The sequence below is a fragment of the Geospiza fortis genome, unplaced genomic scaffold (assembly GCF_000277835.1).
Source record: "Geospiza fortis unplaced genomic scaffold, GeoFor_1.0 scaffold23, whole genome shotgun sequence".
NCBI classification, from domain to species: Eukaryota; Metazoa; Chordata; class Aves; order Passeriformes; family Thraupidae; genus Geospiza; species Geospiza fortis.
In genome coordinates, this window is record NW_005054303.1 from 7,051,127 (window position 1) to 7,066,315 (window position 15,189).

The 15,189-nt window shown below is 36.2% G+C and overlaps 1 protein-coding gene across 3 annotated transcripts in view; it reads right to left on the reverse strand.

Moving 5' to 3' along the window:
• Nucleotides 1-14,830, reverse strand: part of PPP1R13B (protein phosphatase 1 regulatory subunit 13B) — a 56,130-nt gene extending 41,300 nt beyond the window's left edge. For 2 of the 3 annotated variants that reach the window (XM_031066251.1, XM_031066250.1), the window contains exon 1: nucleotides 2,708-2,855. In XM_031066251.1, coding sequence (XP_030922111.1) covers nucleotides 2,708-2,855 — 148 coding nt within the window. Of the gene's footprint in view, nucleotides 1-2,707; nucleotides 2,856-14,500 lie in introns of those variants that run through there. The other variant, XM_014311854.2, reaches the window with a different exon arrangement.
• Between the last annotated feature and the right edge of the window lie 359 nt (nucleotides 14,831-15,189).

Consider the following 15,189-nt stretch of genomic DNA (forward strand, 5'->3'; position numbering starts at 1 on the left):
CAGGAAAACAGACCACTTACAGTGTCTGACTAAATCTAACGTGTTTTTTCAGCCCATGATTTGGTGTATTAACTTTTGTTTTGAATTTTACTTTCCAAAATGTCCTCTGAAAGAACACTTGCAGATCTCTTGAGGATAAGGGTGAGGGATCAGAGACAGTGTAATAAAAGAGATAAAATATGCTTTTCCACTGGCACAACATGCAGCAGTTTTACTGCAAATTGCCTCACACTTCCCACTCAGAACCATAGTTTAAAGTTGGTTGTTGTAACTGTCGCATTTAACTGTTCAGACTCTTGTTTTCTAAATCAGATCTCCGCTCCAGGCAAAATTCTTTAAAAAAATTCAGTGGAAAGAGTTCAATTTAGCTCTCAGAAGAAGCAGTAAGAAAAATTATCATATATATGCCCAGGTCGTTCCACTGAGAAATCTATTCACCCTAGACTTTGGGTCAAGAAGCTGAGGTCACAGATTTTCTAACAGCATCCTACATTTCAGAACAATGAAATAAACATTTGTGCTGAAAGTCCCATCAGAGAGCCTTAAAACCAATGTGCAGGATATCATTTTTGCTGACACTACAAGTCAAAGACCCAGAAACATAAGCGAGTATTTTATTTTTTCTTTCATTCTCCCCAGTATTTTCTGTTCTACACTTTCAGTGGAATAGATCTATACAGTTATCACCTTGGGAATTTAGCAAGTAAAGCTACCTTTGTGAAAGCACCTTCATGTGAGTTTTACTAGAAGCTCAGAGCTAACAACAGGTAGAAGCTCTGGGCAGGCCTCTGCTCCTTCACTTAAGTGTCTGTATGTAGATATCCCCTTCAGAAAACTGTGTGAGATAAACAGGAATTTAACAAAATTAACAGAAAACAACAAGCTAAAATCAGACATCTCCTTATTCTATTCACAGTAATATCAAGATCTCCACTGATTTTAATAGGATCAAACAAAGATAATTCTCAGGGCAGATACACAAAATTTAGTCTTAGTCCTTCTATTCATGGATAAACTCTATTTCCCACTTTATAGAAGCTTGTAGCTTACAATATCTAACACTTTGAGAAAATATTTTATCTGTGGGTGTAATACTTTATTTCTTGATCTTAAAAGTTATCATAGAAAACCTGTACTTCTAAGGTCCAAGGTTTGCAAGGTTTAAGTGTTCCAGGAAGATGCTGTGGATCACTTTTCCAGTTTCCAGTCACCCTTTAAAGCTAGTTGACAACATTCTTTCCTACATTTTTAAAGAAGTACACCTTCAAAGTATTGTGAAAGCAAAAGAATAAGCAATACCACATATGACACTTTCACTGACAAGGGATTGGAAAATATTAGGAATACCTGAGTGTAGTTGAAGTCTGCAGATCCATTTTAGAAATCTGTGATGCACTTGGCATCATAGACTCCATAACCTAAATTTCCAGTTTGAAGAAGTTTTAACCATTCTTCAAGTCCTACTCTTAAAGACAAGTTTTCTAACTGAGTGTGTATGGAATTTGTATTCCTAGAATTGCAGGCATAGAATTCTAAACCTTTCCCCTGTTCACTCTTGCCTAAACTGAGTTTCCACTCAGGTAGGAAATGACTTCTTCAGGTACCTTTTCCTTTTACAAAGTCTTAGAACAGTTTAGAAAAAGATGAGGCATAGTTTTCCTAAGAGGAAAATATTATGGACTGCCAATAGGTAAAAGTTCCAGAGGCATCTGAATAGTGCCTGTTGTGTCTGTCTGGCAAAACAGGCCCCAGTCAAAATAAAACACCTCTATACAAAATTGAAGAATTCAGTATCAAGTTATGACCTCATCAGCCTTTATACAGAACAAATTACATTAAATAGGAGTCACTTTAATAACTAAGAGAAAAGAATGGGGCACTGGAACTAGAAGATCTGTAAGGTCCTTCCCAATGCCAACCCTTCTATGGTCCTATTCTGTGATTCTATGAACATGTCTGTTATCCCATCGACCAATTCTGCTTCCATCCATACACTGATAAACAACCTGGAAGTTTGTACTACATGCAATTACAAGAATCCATTTAAAAACAGAATCTACTGTGCATGGATTTTGACACATTCCTGAAAAGAACTGCCCGCCTTATGATTCTGTGAAATAATAATTGCAACACAAATAGGATATGGACACTACTACCTGCTCCAAGAGAGGCTGGCAAATCTTTGAGAGGAAATGTTCATGAAGAGGTGAGAGATACTAACTATGTCCCATTCTGCCATAACACTGTCTGCAGAACATCTGCTATTCATGATACAGAGGAAAAAAATAATCTACACCCTTTCTTAAATTTCAGCTAGTGTTCACATGTTAGCAATGAGGAAATAGGACTGGAAAGAATGCAGGTGGTGATCTGCACCCACTGACTGAAAAAACATCATCATGAGATTCCCTACTGTCATTTAAATACCCTCCATCCTATTAGAAAAACAAATACAGAACACTAACAGGGCTTACACATGCATTTTATCAAATGCCTCATGCTGAGGAAGAAAACAGAGAAGACTCAAGAATTGCATTAATCTCTACAGTTATTTGAATTACCATCATTTGCATCAAAGTCTACTAGACTAGAAGAAAAAAAAAAAAAGAGTACAATATGTAATTGAAATCATTAGTATTGAGAAGTCACTCTTTTTTTATAATTGATGCACATATTAAACTCCATTTCCAGTGAACATTTCACTTACCATTTCCACGCCATACTTCAGCCAGATGGCAGCTCCCTTCTCCAGGCTCTTTGCAGAACTCCACTACATCACGACAGGTTGTTTCTGGTGTAATTGGAACTTCTGTCAGAATCTGTTCATTGTTGCTCAGAAACACAGTTAATATCATCTGAAAGAAATAAAAAGAAAAGCAGCAGACTATTAAAAAAAAGGAGAGACATAAAAAAGATTATGGGTAAATTTTTTTACCCCCTCTGTAAGTGAAAATGTATGCCTAGTATTGGTTACTACATTCCAAAGTTGTTTTCAGTTTCCTGTAACTTTGACAAAGATTTAGTCCTTTGTGTTAATTTTTTTGACAGTACATTGAATTGACAATTTTTTTAATAAAAGCTTGAGTTGAAATGGTTTAATTCTGTCTGAAAATAAGGTTGGGAAGAAAGGAACAAGTTTCAGCTGCGTTAGCTGCTTGAAATCATAGCATTTAAATGTTGAAAATAAATTCACACTTTGGCAAAGTAACCAGAAGCTTCAGGATGTAATCAAAGACAAGTATTCCTAAAATGCATTAAATATTCTGAAAGACACCTTACCCTAAGCTCCTGCTTAAAATTAAATGAATCATTTTATACATTCTCTCTGTACCTTAATTCCCATCTGTAGTGACAACACTGTTCTGTAAAAGGTGGATAGAAAAGAGAGAAGAACATCATGTTTTGGAAGGCAAAAAATACCCTAACAGTAAGTGTCCCTAAAGAACATGATAAAGTTAGTAACTTCACCTGCAATGAAAGTTCTGCAGATCTTTCCCATAAATAAAATGTGGCGTCACACATTGAAACTAATAACAGCTCCTCATTAAATGAGCACTCTCCAGGTAAATAAAAGTTGTGTTCTAATTTGCATACGCAACTCTTAAAAACATTCATGATACTTTTACCTGTGGGACACATGCATCAGCCAGACTGGAGACTGACATTAATAACAGCTAGATACTGAGTAAGAGCAGTCTGTCTACTTTAGAAATAGACACAGGACAAATTCCAAGAAAGCCCAGGCTTCAAGCTCTCAGTCTCGTCAGTCCTCCAGGCTATTTCAGTCCAGGTTTCTACTCTCCCTCAGCCTGCCAAGTTTGCATGCTGTGTCCTGAAGTTTTCAAGTACCTACACTTCAACACAAGAAGCAGTCAACCAGAACTGAAAAAATACCAGAATTCACCCCTGAGTTTTTCCAACAGCAGCATAAAGGAAGCCATGGTAAAAGCTGTAATACAAGCTAGAGGAAGCTACAGGATGCAGCCAACAGATAATAATGAATGTGCCTGTAACCAGCTACTGTAAAAAGCTCAAAACTTTATTGTTCCCCCAACAGAAGATTCAGACAGTCTCAATATTCAGTGACTGTGGTCATATAACAAGTGACTGATGTTGAATCTATTAGTGGAATTTGACCTCGTATTTAAGAAGAAAGAGTCACATACATGAACATAAACCAAGAGGCTTAGAAGCAACCTTAAGAGGTCACCTAATGCAGTCTCTTGGCCTCAGGCAGGATAAACTATACCTGCATTATTCTGCAGAGATGCTTGTCTAACCTGTTCTGAAAAGCCTTTCATGATGGAAATTCCACCACTTCCCTAAGCCATCCAGCCCAGAAATCCAGGATTCCTGTCGCAAGAGGAAGTTTCTTAAAGCCTAGTTTAAGTTTTCCTTCCCACCATTTAAACCCCATAGTTCTTTTAGCCACAGGGGAAATAGAAAACACATTTTTTCCTCCTTTTCCCTCTACAGTTAAATTTAAAGAACATGTAATATGTAAGTAAATTAAGTAACTTAAATTAAATAACACCAGTTTAACAAAGTTATTAGTGCCAGTATTCCAGTTTCCTCATAGCACTCGATAGGAGTTTCAGAACAAAACCCAAACTTCTGAAATTTTTTGAGAATACCAGGTGACCCTGGCTTTACTGCCTCAGAATCATGTGAAAGACCTGTTTTCTTGGTATGAAAGGATATACAGAATGTCTTAACATCATGTGACTTTACATGGTTTCCAGGTTTTGATTTCCTTATTGCTGTAAAAGTAACACTAGCCCAGAAAACTTGTTTTATGTCTTCAAGATGATATATCTGCTTCTGCAGACAAACTGAAAGAGAAAGGAAAGCCTTGTCGATGTGAGTTATCCTATTTATCTCAGTCACTCCTCCAAAAATTCCAATCTCAAGCACTACATGAACGCACAGTCCCCTTGGCAATACCAGGACAAAGTTGGCTGTACCTCAATCACACCACTTGACTCCCTCAGCTCAGAGGGCATCGGTATTGTCCTCTGCAAAGCTGGGTGGCACAGTTTCAGCCCAGGGAAAGGTATCTCACTAATGAGGAAGCAAGGTGATGTAGCCAACAACTGGTGTAACACTCCTCAAAGAAACTTGATTAAGTAAGGATTTGTTTTCAACAGGTTGAGTAATACTAAAGGAACTGAAACACTGTGCTGCAAAACAAATATTCTGAAACATACACGGCAAGACTTTAAATATTGAACATTATTACAATGTTAATTATATATATATTGCAATATTAATTACAATTTCAAGTCAATGTCATACATGTCCCTGTTTGTGGTGGGAATGGGGAAGAATCAGAGGTACTACAGGGTGATAAAATAAATACAAACAAGCATTGATGGAGTCTGGAAATTTGCTGCTGAGGAATGCAAGTGAAATACATGTGAAATACCCAAGTATAACCTACTGAAGTAAACCAGTTACACTAAAAAAAGCATTCTTAACCAAAGATTAGGACACAAAAGAACTGATAAAATCTTTGATTTCTCATTTTAAATTGATTTCTAAATAGGAGCAGCTGAATAAAACCTATCTTGTAAAATTGTGACCATAACCATTTCTTTGATCATCTCTCAATTCACGGTTTTTAATATGTGAACAAAATGTCACACAACAGGATCAACTTAACACAAGCAAATCATCTCAGAGATTCTAAATCATGTCTTTTCCACAATAAACATCACGCTCCAAACTTTACCCTTCTTCCTTCTCACCACACACATGGCTATTACCTGTAACTTGCCTCTATGGCTCCTGCTACCAAACCAATGGTTTGAATCCAACTTTCACAAATTCTCATTTATTTTCACTCAGTTTTTTTGGTTTTTTAACCTTCATGCAAATTCTAGTGTATCCCATCACACTTCAGGTCTTTTTCACACCAAATAAGCTACAGCAAGCCTCCCAAGCTGGCTTCCAAACTACTGTCTTCTCACTTCCCAGCTGACAGATGACCTCCTCCTAGGACTTGGAATCAGTACCACAACTGAATCTTCTCTGTCAAACTGATCCCTGTCTAACACTTGCACACATTCCTCTTAGCATGGTCTCTCCCCTTCATCCATTCCCCCTTCAAACCATACTTCAGGTATTATTTAAAGGACACATTTCATCATCCCTGCAGTTTCTCAAGGAGACAGAAACAGGGATAAACCTACAAGAACATTTTCCTTGCTTATTATCTCACCTCTTTCTACAGTTGAATAATGTTACCTACAAAAATTTCAATAGGCATCACTCACACAGATGACAGTTTTATCTACCTAGACCTGATCTCCTGCTAAGGAAACTGAAATGTTGGCAATCTTCAATTGACTTTTATGAATGCTTAGCTCTCAATTCAAGTTCTACAAGGCTGTAACACAGTTCTTAGGCACGTTTCTCCAATGATTCCCGAGATTTCATTCATCATAACACACAGGTACCCAATCACCCTGAGCTGCAGGATAGACATCTTTGATACAAACCATTTTCTCAGTCTTCTGTCTCAGATCTATCTCTACTTTTCCTGTACCATATGTAAAACAAAAAGGTGTTTTTTCCATAAAGTGGTCCAGCTAATGCTCTCAGTTCTCAAACTTGCAAAAAATGTTTTCCAGCTTTTCGCTGGTGTGCCTTTTTCACTCGTGCCAACTGTCACAACAGTCACACTTCATGCCTATAGCCTTTACCCAGCTGCATTTCTGTGTCAGTCCTGATAAGCACAATTTATTTGTTTTCACTTTCAATCTTCTTATCACTTTTCACTCTCTATCAAGAAATTTACGTCAAACTGGCCCTTTACCCCTGTTTCTACTCTCCATGTGCCTAACACTAATAGGTGTTTTAATGGTTTCTTCAGTGTTGTTCACCATGCCTTATATGCACGTGCAAAGCAACCTCATTTTATTTTCCTTGGAGACCCTCCTTTGCTGTTCTGCCTAAAAGAACACATCAGACACAAGTCTAAGTCACTAATATGCTGAACAGTGCTGCCAAACAGGTGATAAATATTGTTTTGTCTCCTTAGACTTCTGTAACTTTTCAGTTCATTGCTTTCTTCATCCCTAACCAAGATTCCAAGAGCTGTGCCAAAGAGATACATTAACTTGTCTACCAGAGCAGAGATCCCACAAGTCACAACTAAATACCTTACACATGAATATACAGAAAAAAATAATCTTTCAAATGGGTCTGATGGCCTTTCTTCTTAATGAGCTTGGTCTGGCTGTCCTAGAATCCACCTTGACCTCTCTACTTGTGTTTTGCTATTTAAGTTACACTACCCTAGTACAGTGTGCAATTACTTATGACTGCAATAAAACTAGACTGCCACCCCAAAGACAGCTGATGTAGCATGTTGATTCTTAGTTAAGGTATGATCTAGAAAGCCAACAAAGTCTTTGCTTCACCATTTTTCTAAAACCTTACTGAAAAACCCAACCTTTTTTTCATCTTCAGCTAGTGAATTAAAAAATATACAGTTAAGTAAATCCTCTTTAACAATTTTTGTGGAGACAAGAACTACATCTCAACTATTACCTCATGCTACCAAGACCCAAAACACTGCAGCTTGAGAAGAAAAATTGTACACCCACACCTCCATTGCCTTATGCCCAAGCCAATTCACTATGTCAGGCAGCTGATGATATTTACTGTAAAAATAACAAAGTCCAGATAAGTAGGCATTTCCTGATATCCTACTCACACCAAACTGAGGTATTTAAGCTATCAGAAATGAATCAGACAAGTATTATTTCAGAATATGCTGAAACATTAGAATTGAAAACAAGTTTAATATTATTTTCTTAGAATAATATTGATGTATTCTACTACAAAAAAAGGAAGTGAGTTCTGTGGCTGACAATGGCAAACTATTCAGCTGGCTTTTTATTTTCCATATAACCGTTTTTTAACTTAAGCCCATGTTTCCAAAGATGGGCTTTTCCTGCATGTAATTTTATGTCCATAATTCAAAAAAGACACATATAGAAAGTTTAGAAGCAAGATCACTCCAGCAAAAACCAAAGCTTAAGAAAAAACACTCCTACATAGCAAGAAAATGAAAACCATGAATTTTTCTCTTTGTGCTATTACTCTTATGACTCAAATTTAGAATGCCCACATGATATTAAAGGTAGAGCAGATAATACAGAAGTTTTTGAAAAATTTTTGTCAATTTAAGAATTATCCAACATATGACTGCAATTTAAAAATATACCAGATATTTAATATGGCTAAAGTCACATATTACTGTTTAGTCATGTTAGAATCTCACTTTGCTTTTTTTTTTCAACTTTAAACCAACTTAGAACTTTCACTGTGTACATGAACAAGAAAAAAACAAATAAAAAACCCTTCTTTTCTAGCAGATCACTGAACAGACATTTGAAATACAAGGCTGACACACAATGAACTTAAAGTACAAAACACTTTCTGATAGAAATGTCAACTTCAATCCTTCTGTTTCACAGGAACTGGAAGGCATTATCTTCTCACCATGCATTTTCCCCTAACAAAGAGTTCCAAAACATTCATTCATGATCTTGTAGTGCTTTGCCATTTCAGAGCTTTCAGCGGCGCCTACAACTACGAGATGAGAACAATCAGTGAAGACAAGACTTGTTCCAAGTTAATTTCTCTAGAATAGCAGAGACCTCAGCATGTCCCAAGAATTTTAACAACTTTTGTCCTTGATTTTGCTAACTCAGGAGTCTCAGGAGTTTGCTGCTATAATAGAGTTTTAAGTGGAAATTCCAAGCCCATATCTTACTGAAATGTCCTAGTCCCATCAATCAAATAAGAAATTTGAGTAAGACTAGGAATTTCAGCTACTAGAAAAATTGTAGAATGAGAGGCAAGCAAAAAGTGAATACTTACAAAAATCATCCCTTTGGTGATGAGATATATTAATATGCACAACTTTGCATGCAGAATGGTCAGAAAAAAAGTTACAAGTTATCAATTTTCTCATGCAGTTTGCTTGCCTGGGATTCATGCTATTATATAAAACTTCCATCAGCTACAGTTGTAGAAGTTGCAGTTGTACATTTCAAGCATTAAAGCAGAGTTTTCATTTTTGTTGCAGTAGGAACACAGCCCTTTTTATGATTACAGACTTAATTAGGTAAAACTTTAGGCAATTACATTAAGAAAACCCACAGAGTATGAAATTATAACCACAGAGCTGTTTGAATTAAAGCCATCTAAAGATCCTTTCTCGACTGAAGTCACAAGTATTTCTTTATACTATTGGGATTTCAGAGGAAACAAATTCCAAATAAATCTCTGCTGTTATTATGTGGAAACCCCAGAAAAACAGTAGTAAGATTAAACAATTTAACTTCTCTGTATTAATAAGAAACATTTCAAATCCATCTAACCAGTAAGTTATTCACCAGCATGCTTTTTCCAATAATTATTTATCTTCAGAATGAAGCTGTTATTTTTAAAAATAAGTCTGCTGAAGAAATTTTTGCAGTATGCTTGCAAGCCTTAATTCAAATAAAAGTATCAGGACATACAGCAAATTTATTATCAATTACTGTGCTTTTCACCAGAAGTTTTCTTTACTCTAACATCATCTTGTATCTGTTTCCCATATATGGGATGAGAAATTACTGCAATCAATTTCCATATTTCTAAACAGCTTTCCTCACATCCTACTCACATTCAAGCTGTGTAAACTTACAGTTCAGGACAAAATTTAAAGCCCAGTGATGCTTTTGACTGTATTAGTAAAATTCACAAAGGCAGTGCAACCAACAGACTTCAGCTTGCACAGAATAAAAAAATGAGCAAAATTTTCTGCCAAAATGTAGACTTGTGAAACCAATAGTTTCTTACTACACTTTCAAATCTAAAGCCAACTGCCTCCATATGGCCTGCAAAAGAACCCACAAAACTGGGAGTGAATCTCAGACACAAAAAATGTAAAGTATTAAGCTGTGGGCTACTAACAAACATTAAAACCATAAATTTTACTATTGGTAAACTCAAGCATTCATGCAGTTACTCAAAAATATGAACAAGGTCATATTATTTATGGTCAACACTTTTGATTTTGATCAAATCTGAAAAGTTCATGTTGCCTAAATGTATACTTCAATATACTTATCTCACAAAATCTTTTTTTTTGCATCAGCTCATATGCTAGTTACATTAACTTGCTATTTTGCTATCACTGGGAAAAAAAAAATCCATGTTGAGATCCACCTTCACCATGCTCTGCACTAGACAACCTGCCCACAGAAAGCACAACCAGGAACTTGTCAGACAATAGCTGTGCATAAAATTATTTCTCTTGCTGAAGCACAAGAATAATTTTAGTTAAGTATTTAACTCCTCTTATAGAGGAGTTTAACTCCTATTTTAGAAATGTAGAAATATAGATTTAAAAGAAAATCTTATAAAATGTAGGGAAATCTTGTTTAGGGCCTACATGTTGTGAAGGCTTAAAGAACTGACAGAACCACAGAGATTTCCTCTCAGGATTTCCAGGATTGTTGCCTTTGCTACCTTCATGAGCTGCCATATGCAACAACAGGTGTTCAACAAGACTCAGGTTATTCCTACTTAGACCTGCCTGGTACTTATTTGCTGAGGGGATACTTAAGACACTTTCTTTTCTTCGACAGAAAAAGAGCTACAGCATCACTGTAGATCTGCAATCTGAAGCCCCTTACTCCTGCAGGGCAGGGAAACAAACCAGCATTTTTGCTAAAGGAAGGAGACAGCAACTATGATCTGCAAGACAGATCCACAAACTGTTAAATGAAAGGTTCACAGCAGTAAAATGAAAGACTTCCAGAGCTCTAGGAAAACAATACCTACTGAAAACAATAGCAACTAAGAGTTCACTAGTGTAAACAACGAAAACAACCCACAGACTACAGGCTGTGAGAAGCAAGATATCAACAGGACTAAAAAAAACAACTGATCTAACAAACAGTAAGTTTCTGGCATCTGCCTGGGACAGAAGAGTGACATCACTTAGGCATTATAATCCTGTATCAGATTTTAGACTACATTTTGCTATGTAAGAAGTCAGAGTCAATCCATGGGAGTGAACCCACTGCCAGATCTCTAGACATTATCTTTAGGGAAGCTGTTTGTTATTTGTTAAAACATTGAAATGCCTTGCTTTAGATTCAGACAGCTCTGCCAAAATCAAGCGGAAGCTGAGATTTACATAAAATTTAAAAGGTGCGCAGTAAACGTGTGGCTACAGCAGGGGAAAATGAATATAGCTTAAAAGGGACAAAGTAAAAAAATAAAGAGATTGCATTACATATAAAACTGCTATTTTAGAAGAATATCTGTCCAAGTGCAATATTTATCATCATCAGCTAAAGCAACAAAGCCTGAAGTTAGAGAAATCTATAAAACATGCCTCTTGTGATGTTTTCTAGTGGAAAATATAATTTGGCACTTGCTACAGAATGAGTTCAACATCCCTGCATCATATTATCTTTTGGCTTGATTCCTAAATTGCTACATCTGGAGGAACAGCAAGACATCTTGTTGTTGCTCCTCGACGCAAATAATTCTACCAAAGGACTGTCAAGACACCGGTTACCACGTAAGAGACTTTGGAACACGGGGATAATTCTAGGCAAACTAACAAGTTCTGCCTGATAACATTTCTCCATCAGGCAACACAGATTAAAAATGGATTTTTATCCTCCCCAAAACAAAGCTCTGAGATTTTGCTTTCTTTCACGGTTTAAAAGACAGTGGGCCACATGCTATCTTTTCACAAGATACACAATTATTATTAAAAGGTGGAAGCTGGAGACTCTTCCTGAAAGATTTTCTGCTCTGATCAGCTGATGCTTACAATGTTCATGACAATTAAATTCTTAAGTTCTCACCTTGCAAATCAGCATTATATGATTCCTTACAGGATTATTGCAAAAGGGTCTTATCAACCAAGAGCAGAAGACTGATCTTCAAATCAAGCAGCCCTGAAGAAGTTCCAGAGGTCTTTTTTATAATTGCTGTCTTCATTAAGGATACCCTATCTTCTGGAATATTTTTTATCTGTGAATCTTCAAATGAAAAATCTCATCTAATACTACCTGCCTAATTTCAATGAGATTTATGTAAAGTACCTTGAAACAAACCAATAAAATCAGCTGTCGAAATTTTATGCTGATGAATTAAAAAGTAAAAAAAAAAATCTAATCTATTTAAGAAACTAGAAAATAGTCCAGCTATAACAAAGAATTTCAGAAGTTGATAAGGCCTGTAAATATGAGAATTCCTTAAATAAGGCCTATAACTATGAGAATTCCTTAAATAATGGATTCCTACTAAACTCTCGGAAACTGCAGCAGTTGCTGCATTTGCAAATGCACAAAATATTACTAATACACAGGAAAGGTCAGAAGGCTGGAGGACAGCATGACTCCAGATCAAAACAAGGCTGCAGTGGTGCAGTGATCTTTCCAACTGTCCATAAACTCCACCATCTCTATTTAATAAAATATGAACATGATGCTCATAGTTCACTATTCTTCACATCTTCAGGTCAGGGTCCTCCAAACCAAAGGTTCAGAGCTATGTGGGATCCCCAGTACAAGGTCAGGTGTGGCCTCACAGCACCTCAGAAAAGGAGGGAGGAACCACTGTGGCACTACAACTGCATCTCATTGCACAGCATCCCACATATCACTTAGTTCTGATGTTCAGAGATCTTTCACATCTGACAGGGTAACCAGTATGCCCCACCTCAAATGCATCACAAGTTTGCTAAAACAGTCCTAAAATATAAGCTGCCCATTCCATTTCATCAGCTGATGAGATATGAATAACATGTTAAAAATACTCTTAAATATTTTATTCTCCAAATCATTAAGGAAGATGTGCCTGAAGAACAACATAACTGTAGTGCTGTAAAATTCGCAGTACACACGGGTGAACTGGCAATAAATTAAAACCAAAACTAAATTAATTCAAGATGACTCAGCTTCGGAGATCCTTTTATTACATAATAATCTCAGCTGGAAAGTCAGGTGAAAAAAAAAAAGTTGTGTTCACTAAAATGAAAGGTTTAAAAAAAAATAAACCCACCCAAACCAAAGAACCACACACAAACGCAAACAAAAAACCCCCCCACTTGCAAATCCAAACCAGAAAAAACCACACACACAAAAAACACCCCAAACTCCACACAAAAGGACAACCTCCACCAAGACTCGAGAACCAGATGATAGATAAGAGAGACAAAAAAAATAGTATTTTACTTTTATTAGGTGGGGATATGGAGCAAAGTCCCATCCAAGTTTTTTTGTATATTGGAATTGGCAACACTGCAATTTACTTAGAAAGAAAGCTCAGTCTGACAACACCAGGCAAAGGTGAGGAGCAGAGCTCAGCGTGAGGGTTTGAGTCAATTTTCCTGAAAGAAAACAATCTTCAAAATCCGCATTTAACAGAAGTGTCCCAGTGAATTTGTACCATAGAACCAAATGTTCTCAAATTATTAAAAATATTTTGGGCAAGGTTAAGGACAGGGAGGTGCTGATGTTTCTACAGTCTTGTGTTCGACCTTGTCAACAACTACAGCAAAGTCATCCAAAATCCACTGAATTCCAGAAAAGCCTGACCTACCTACTGCATTGAAAAATCATCCCATGGAAAAAGATTGGATACAAAGACAGGCATTTGTATCTTTTCTTTTACAAACTGTTCAGCAAAATACGAAAAGACACCCCATCAAACCAAAACATCTAAACCACAAACCAAAACAAAACCAATCAACATGGTATTTTTACTAAAGATCATGCTTTCTGTCAAATAATAAAGGTGATTTGCAGCACTGATCATAATTTTATCATTTTACAAACAAGGAACAACTTCTACAAAATCTATAGACACACAACCAAATGTAGTGTTGTAAAAGGAACCAGCATTATTCTTTCTTCTTTATTTTCAATAGTGTGAATGCAGAAAGTGCTACCATAGCTTTCTTCCACTAAGCAGGAAGTATTAATAAAATACTGATTGTTTAGTGCATTGCTTTCAGGGAATACCAGCCATTCAATCTTAGATGTAAAGATGTTATCAGGCTTGGTAAAAAATAGCAAATGAAAAGTGAATACATCCTTGGGGATTCAACAGGCAAACCAGCAGAATTTTCCTTCTATCAGAGTGGAATAACTCTTTCCAAAACATTTCTTTAGTTTTTAGGTGGCAGATTTAAAAATTAAAAGCTATTGTTTTAGACTCAGAAGTCCACTTTGGTTGAATCAAAAACTAATAATAATAATAAATCAGGCTATGCAATGTAAAACTAAAAATTCAGGCATTTTATACACAGAAGAAACTCATATAAGGCTAAAATTCTTGATGTTCAAGTAAAAATCTCCCTCTCACACACACACACACTCTGATCCATTATAAAGAGTCACTGTTTGATTTTACAAAAAGAAATCCAAAACTGCTTAAGATTACAGCAAATAAACAAAAAACAATGTTGTCCCACCTTCTTTTTTATAATTCTGTCCTTGGTCCACTGTTTAGATTTAAGTCCAGTCTTTTTCGGTAGCCAAGATTTCCCTTTTGATGCTTTTACAATATTCTGAAGAACCATCCTTAAAATATTCTTCATGTGGACAGTTGTAAATAGCAGTGAATATAAAAATGTTGTGTAAAGCTAAAACCTAATAACAGTTTCTGTGCAACAACTACAGTGAAAAACTACTTAAATGGAGTATTTTTGGTCTACTGGCACATGAATTCAGGCAGTAATGACGAGCAGTGATAAGATGTTCTAAAGAAACAAGACAGGCCACAGTTGTGACAGGAACAAGATAGGCTAGATCAAGTTTCACCTAATTAGGCAAGGTTGCAGTACGGGAGTTCTGCTGTCCTCTCATTGTGCAATAGTAGTCTTTGTTGCTATTATAATAATGACAAACAGTAAGTATTTAGATTAAATAAATTTACATGTAAGGCTCTGACTGTCTCAAAAGACACAGAAGTGATTTTCCTGTTGAAGGGGCAATGACAGGAGCAGAAGTCCTAAGAGCAAATGATCCTAACAATTGTCAAAAGACATTTCCATGACACATTTTTTTAAATCAAAAATATTTTAAGTGGAACAACCAGCTTAAAAACAACACCACCATATATTTATACCTAAAAATACAATAGTTCAGGCACTACTCCATT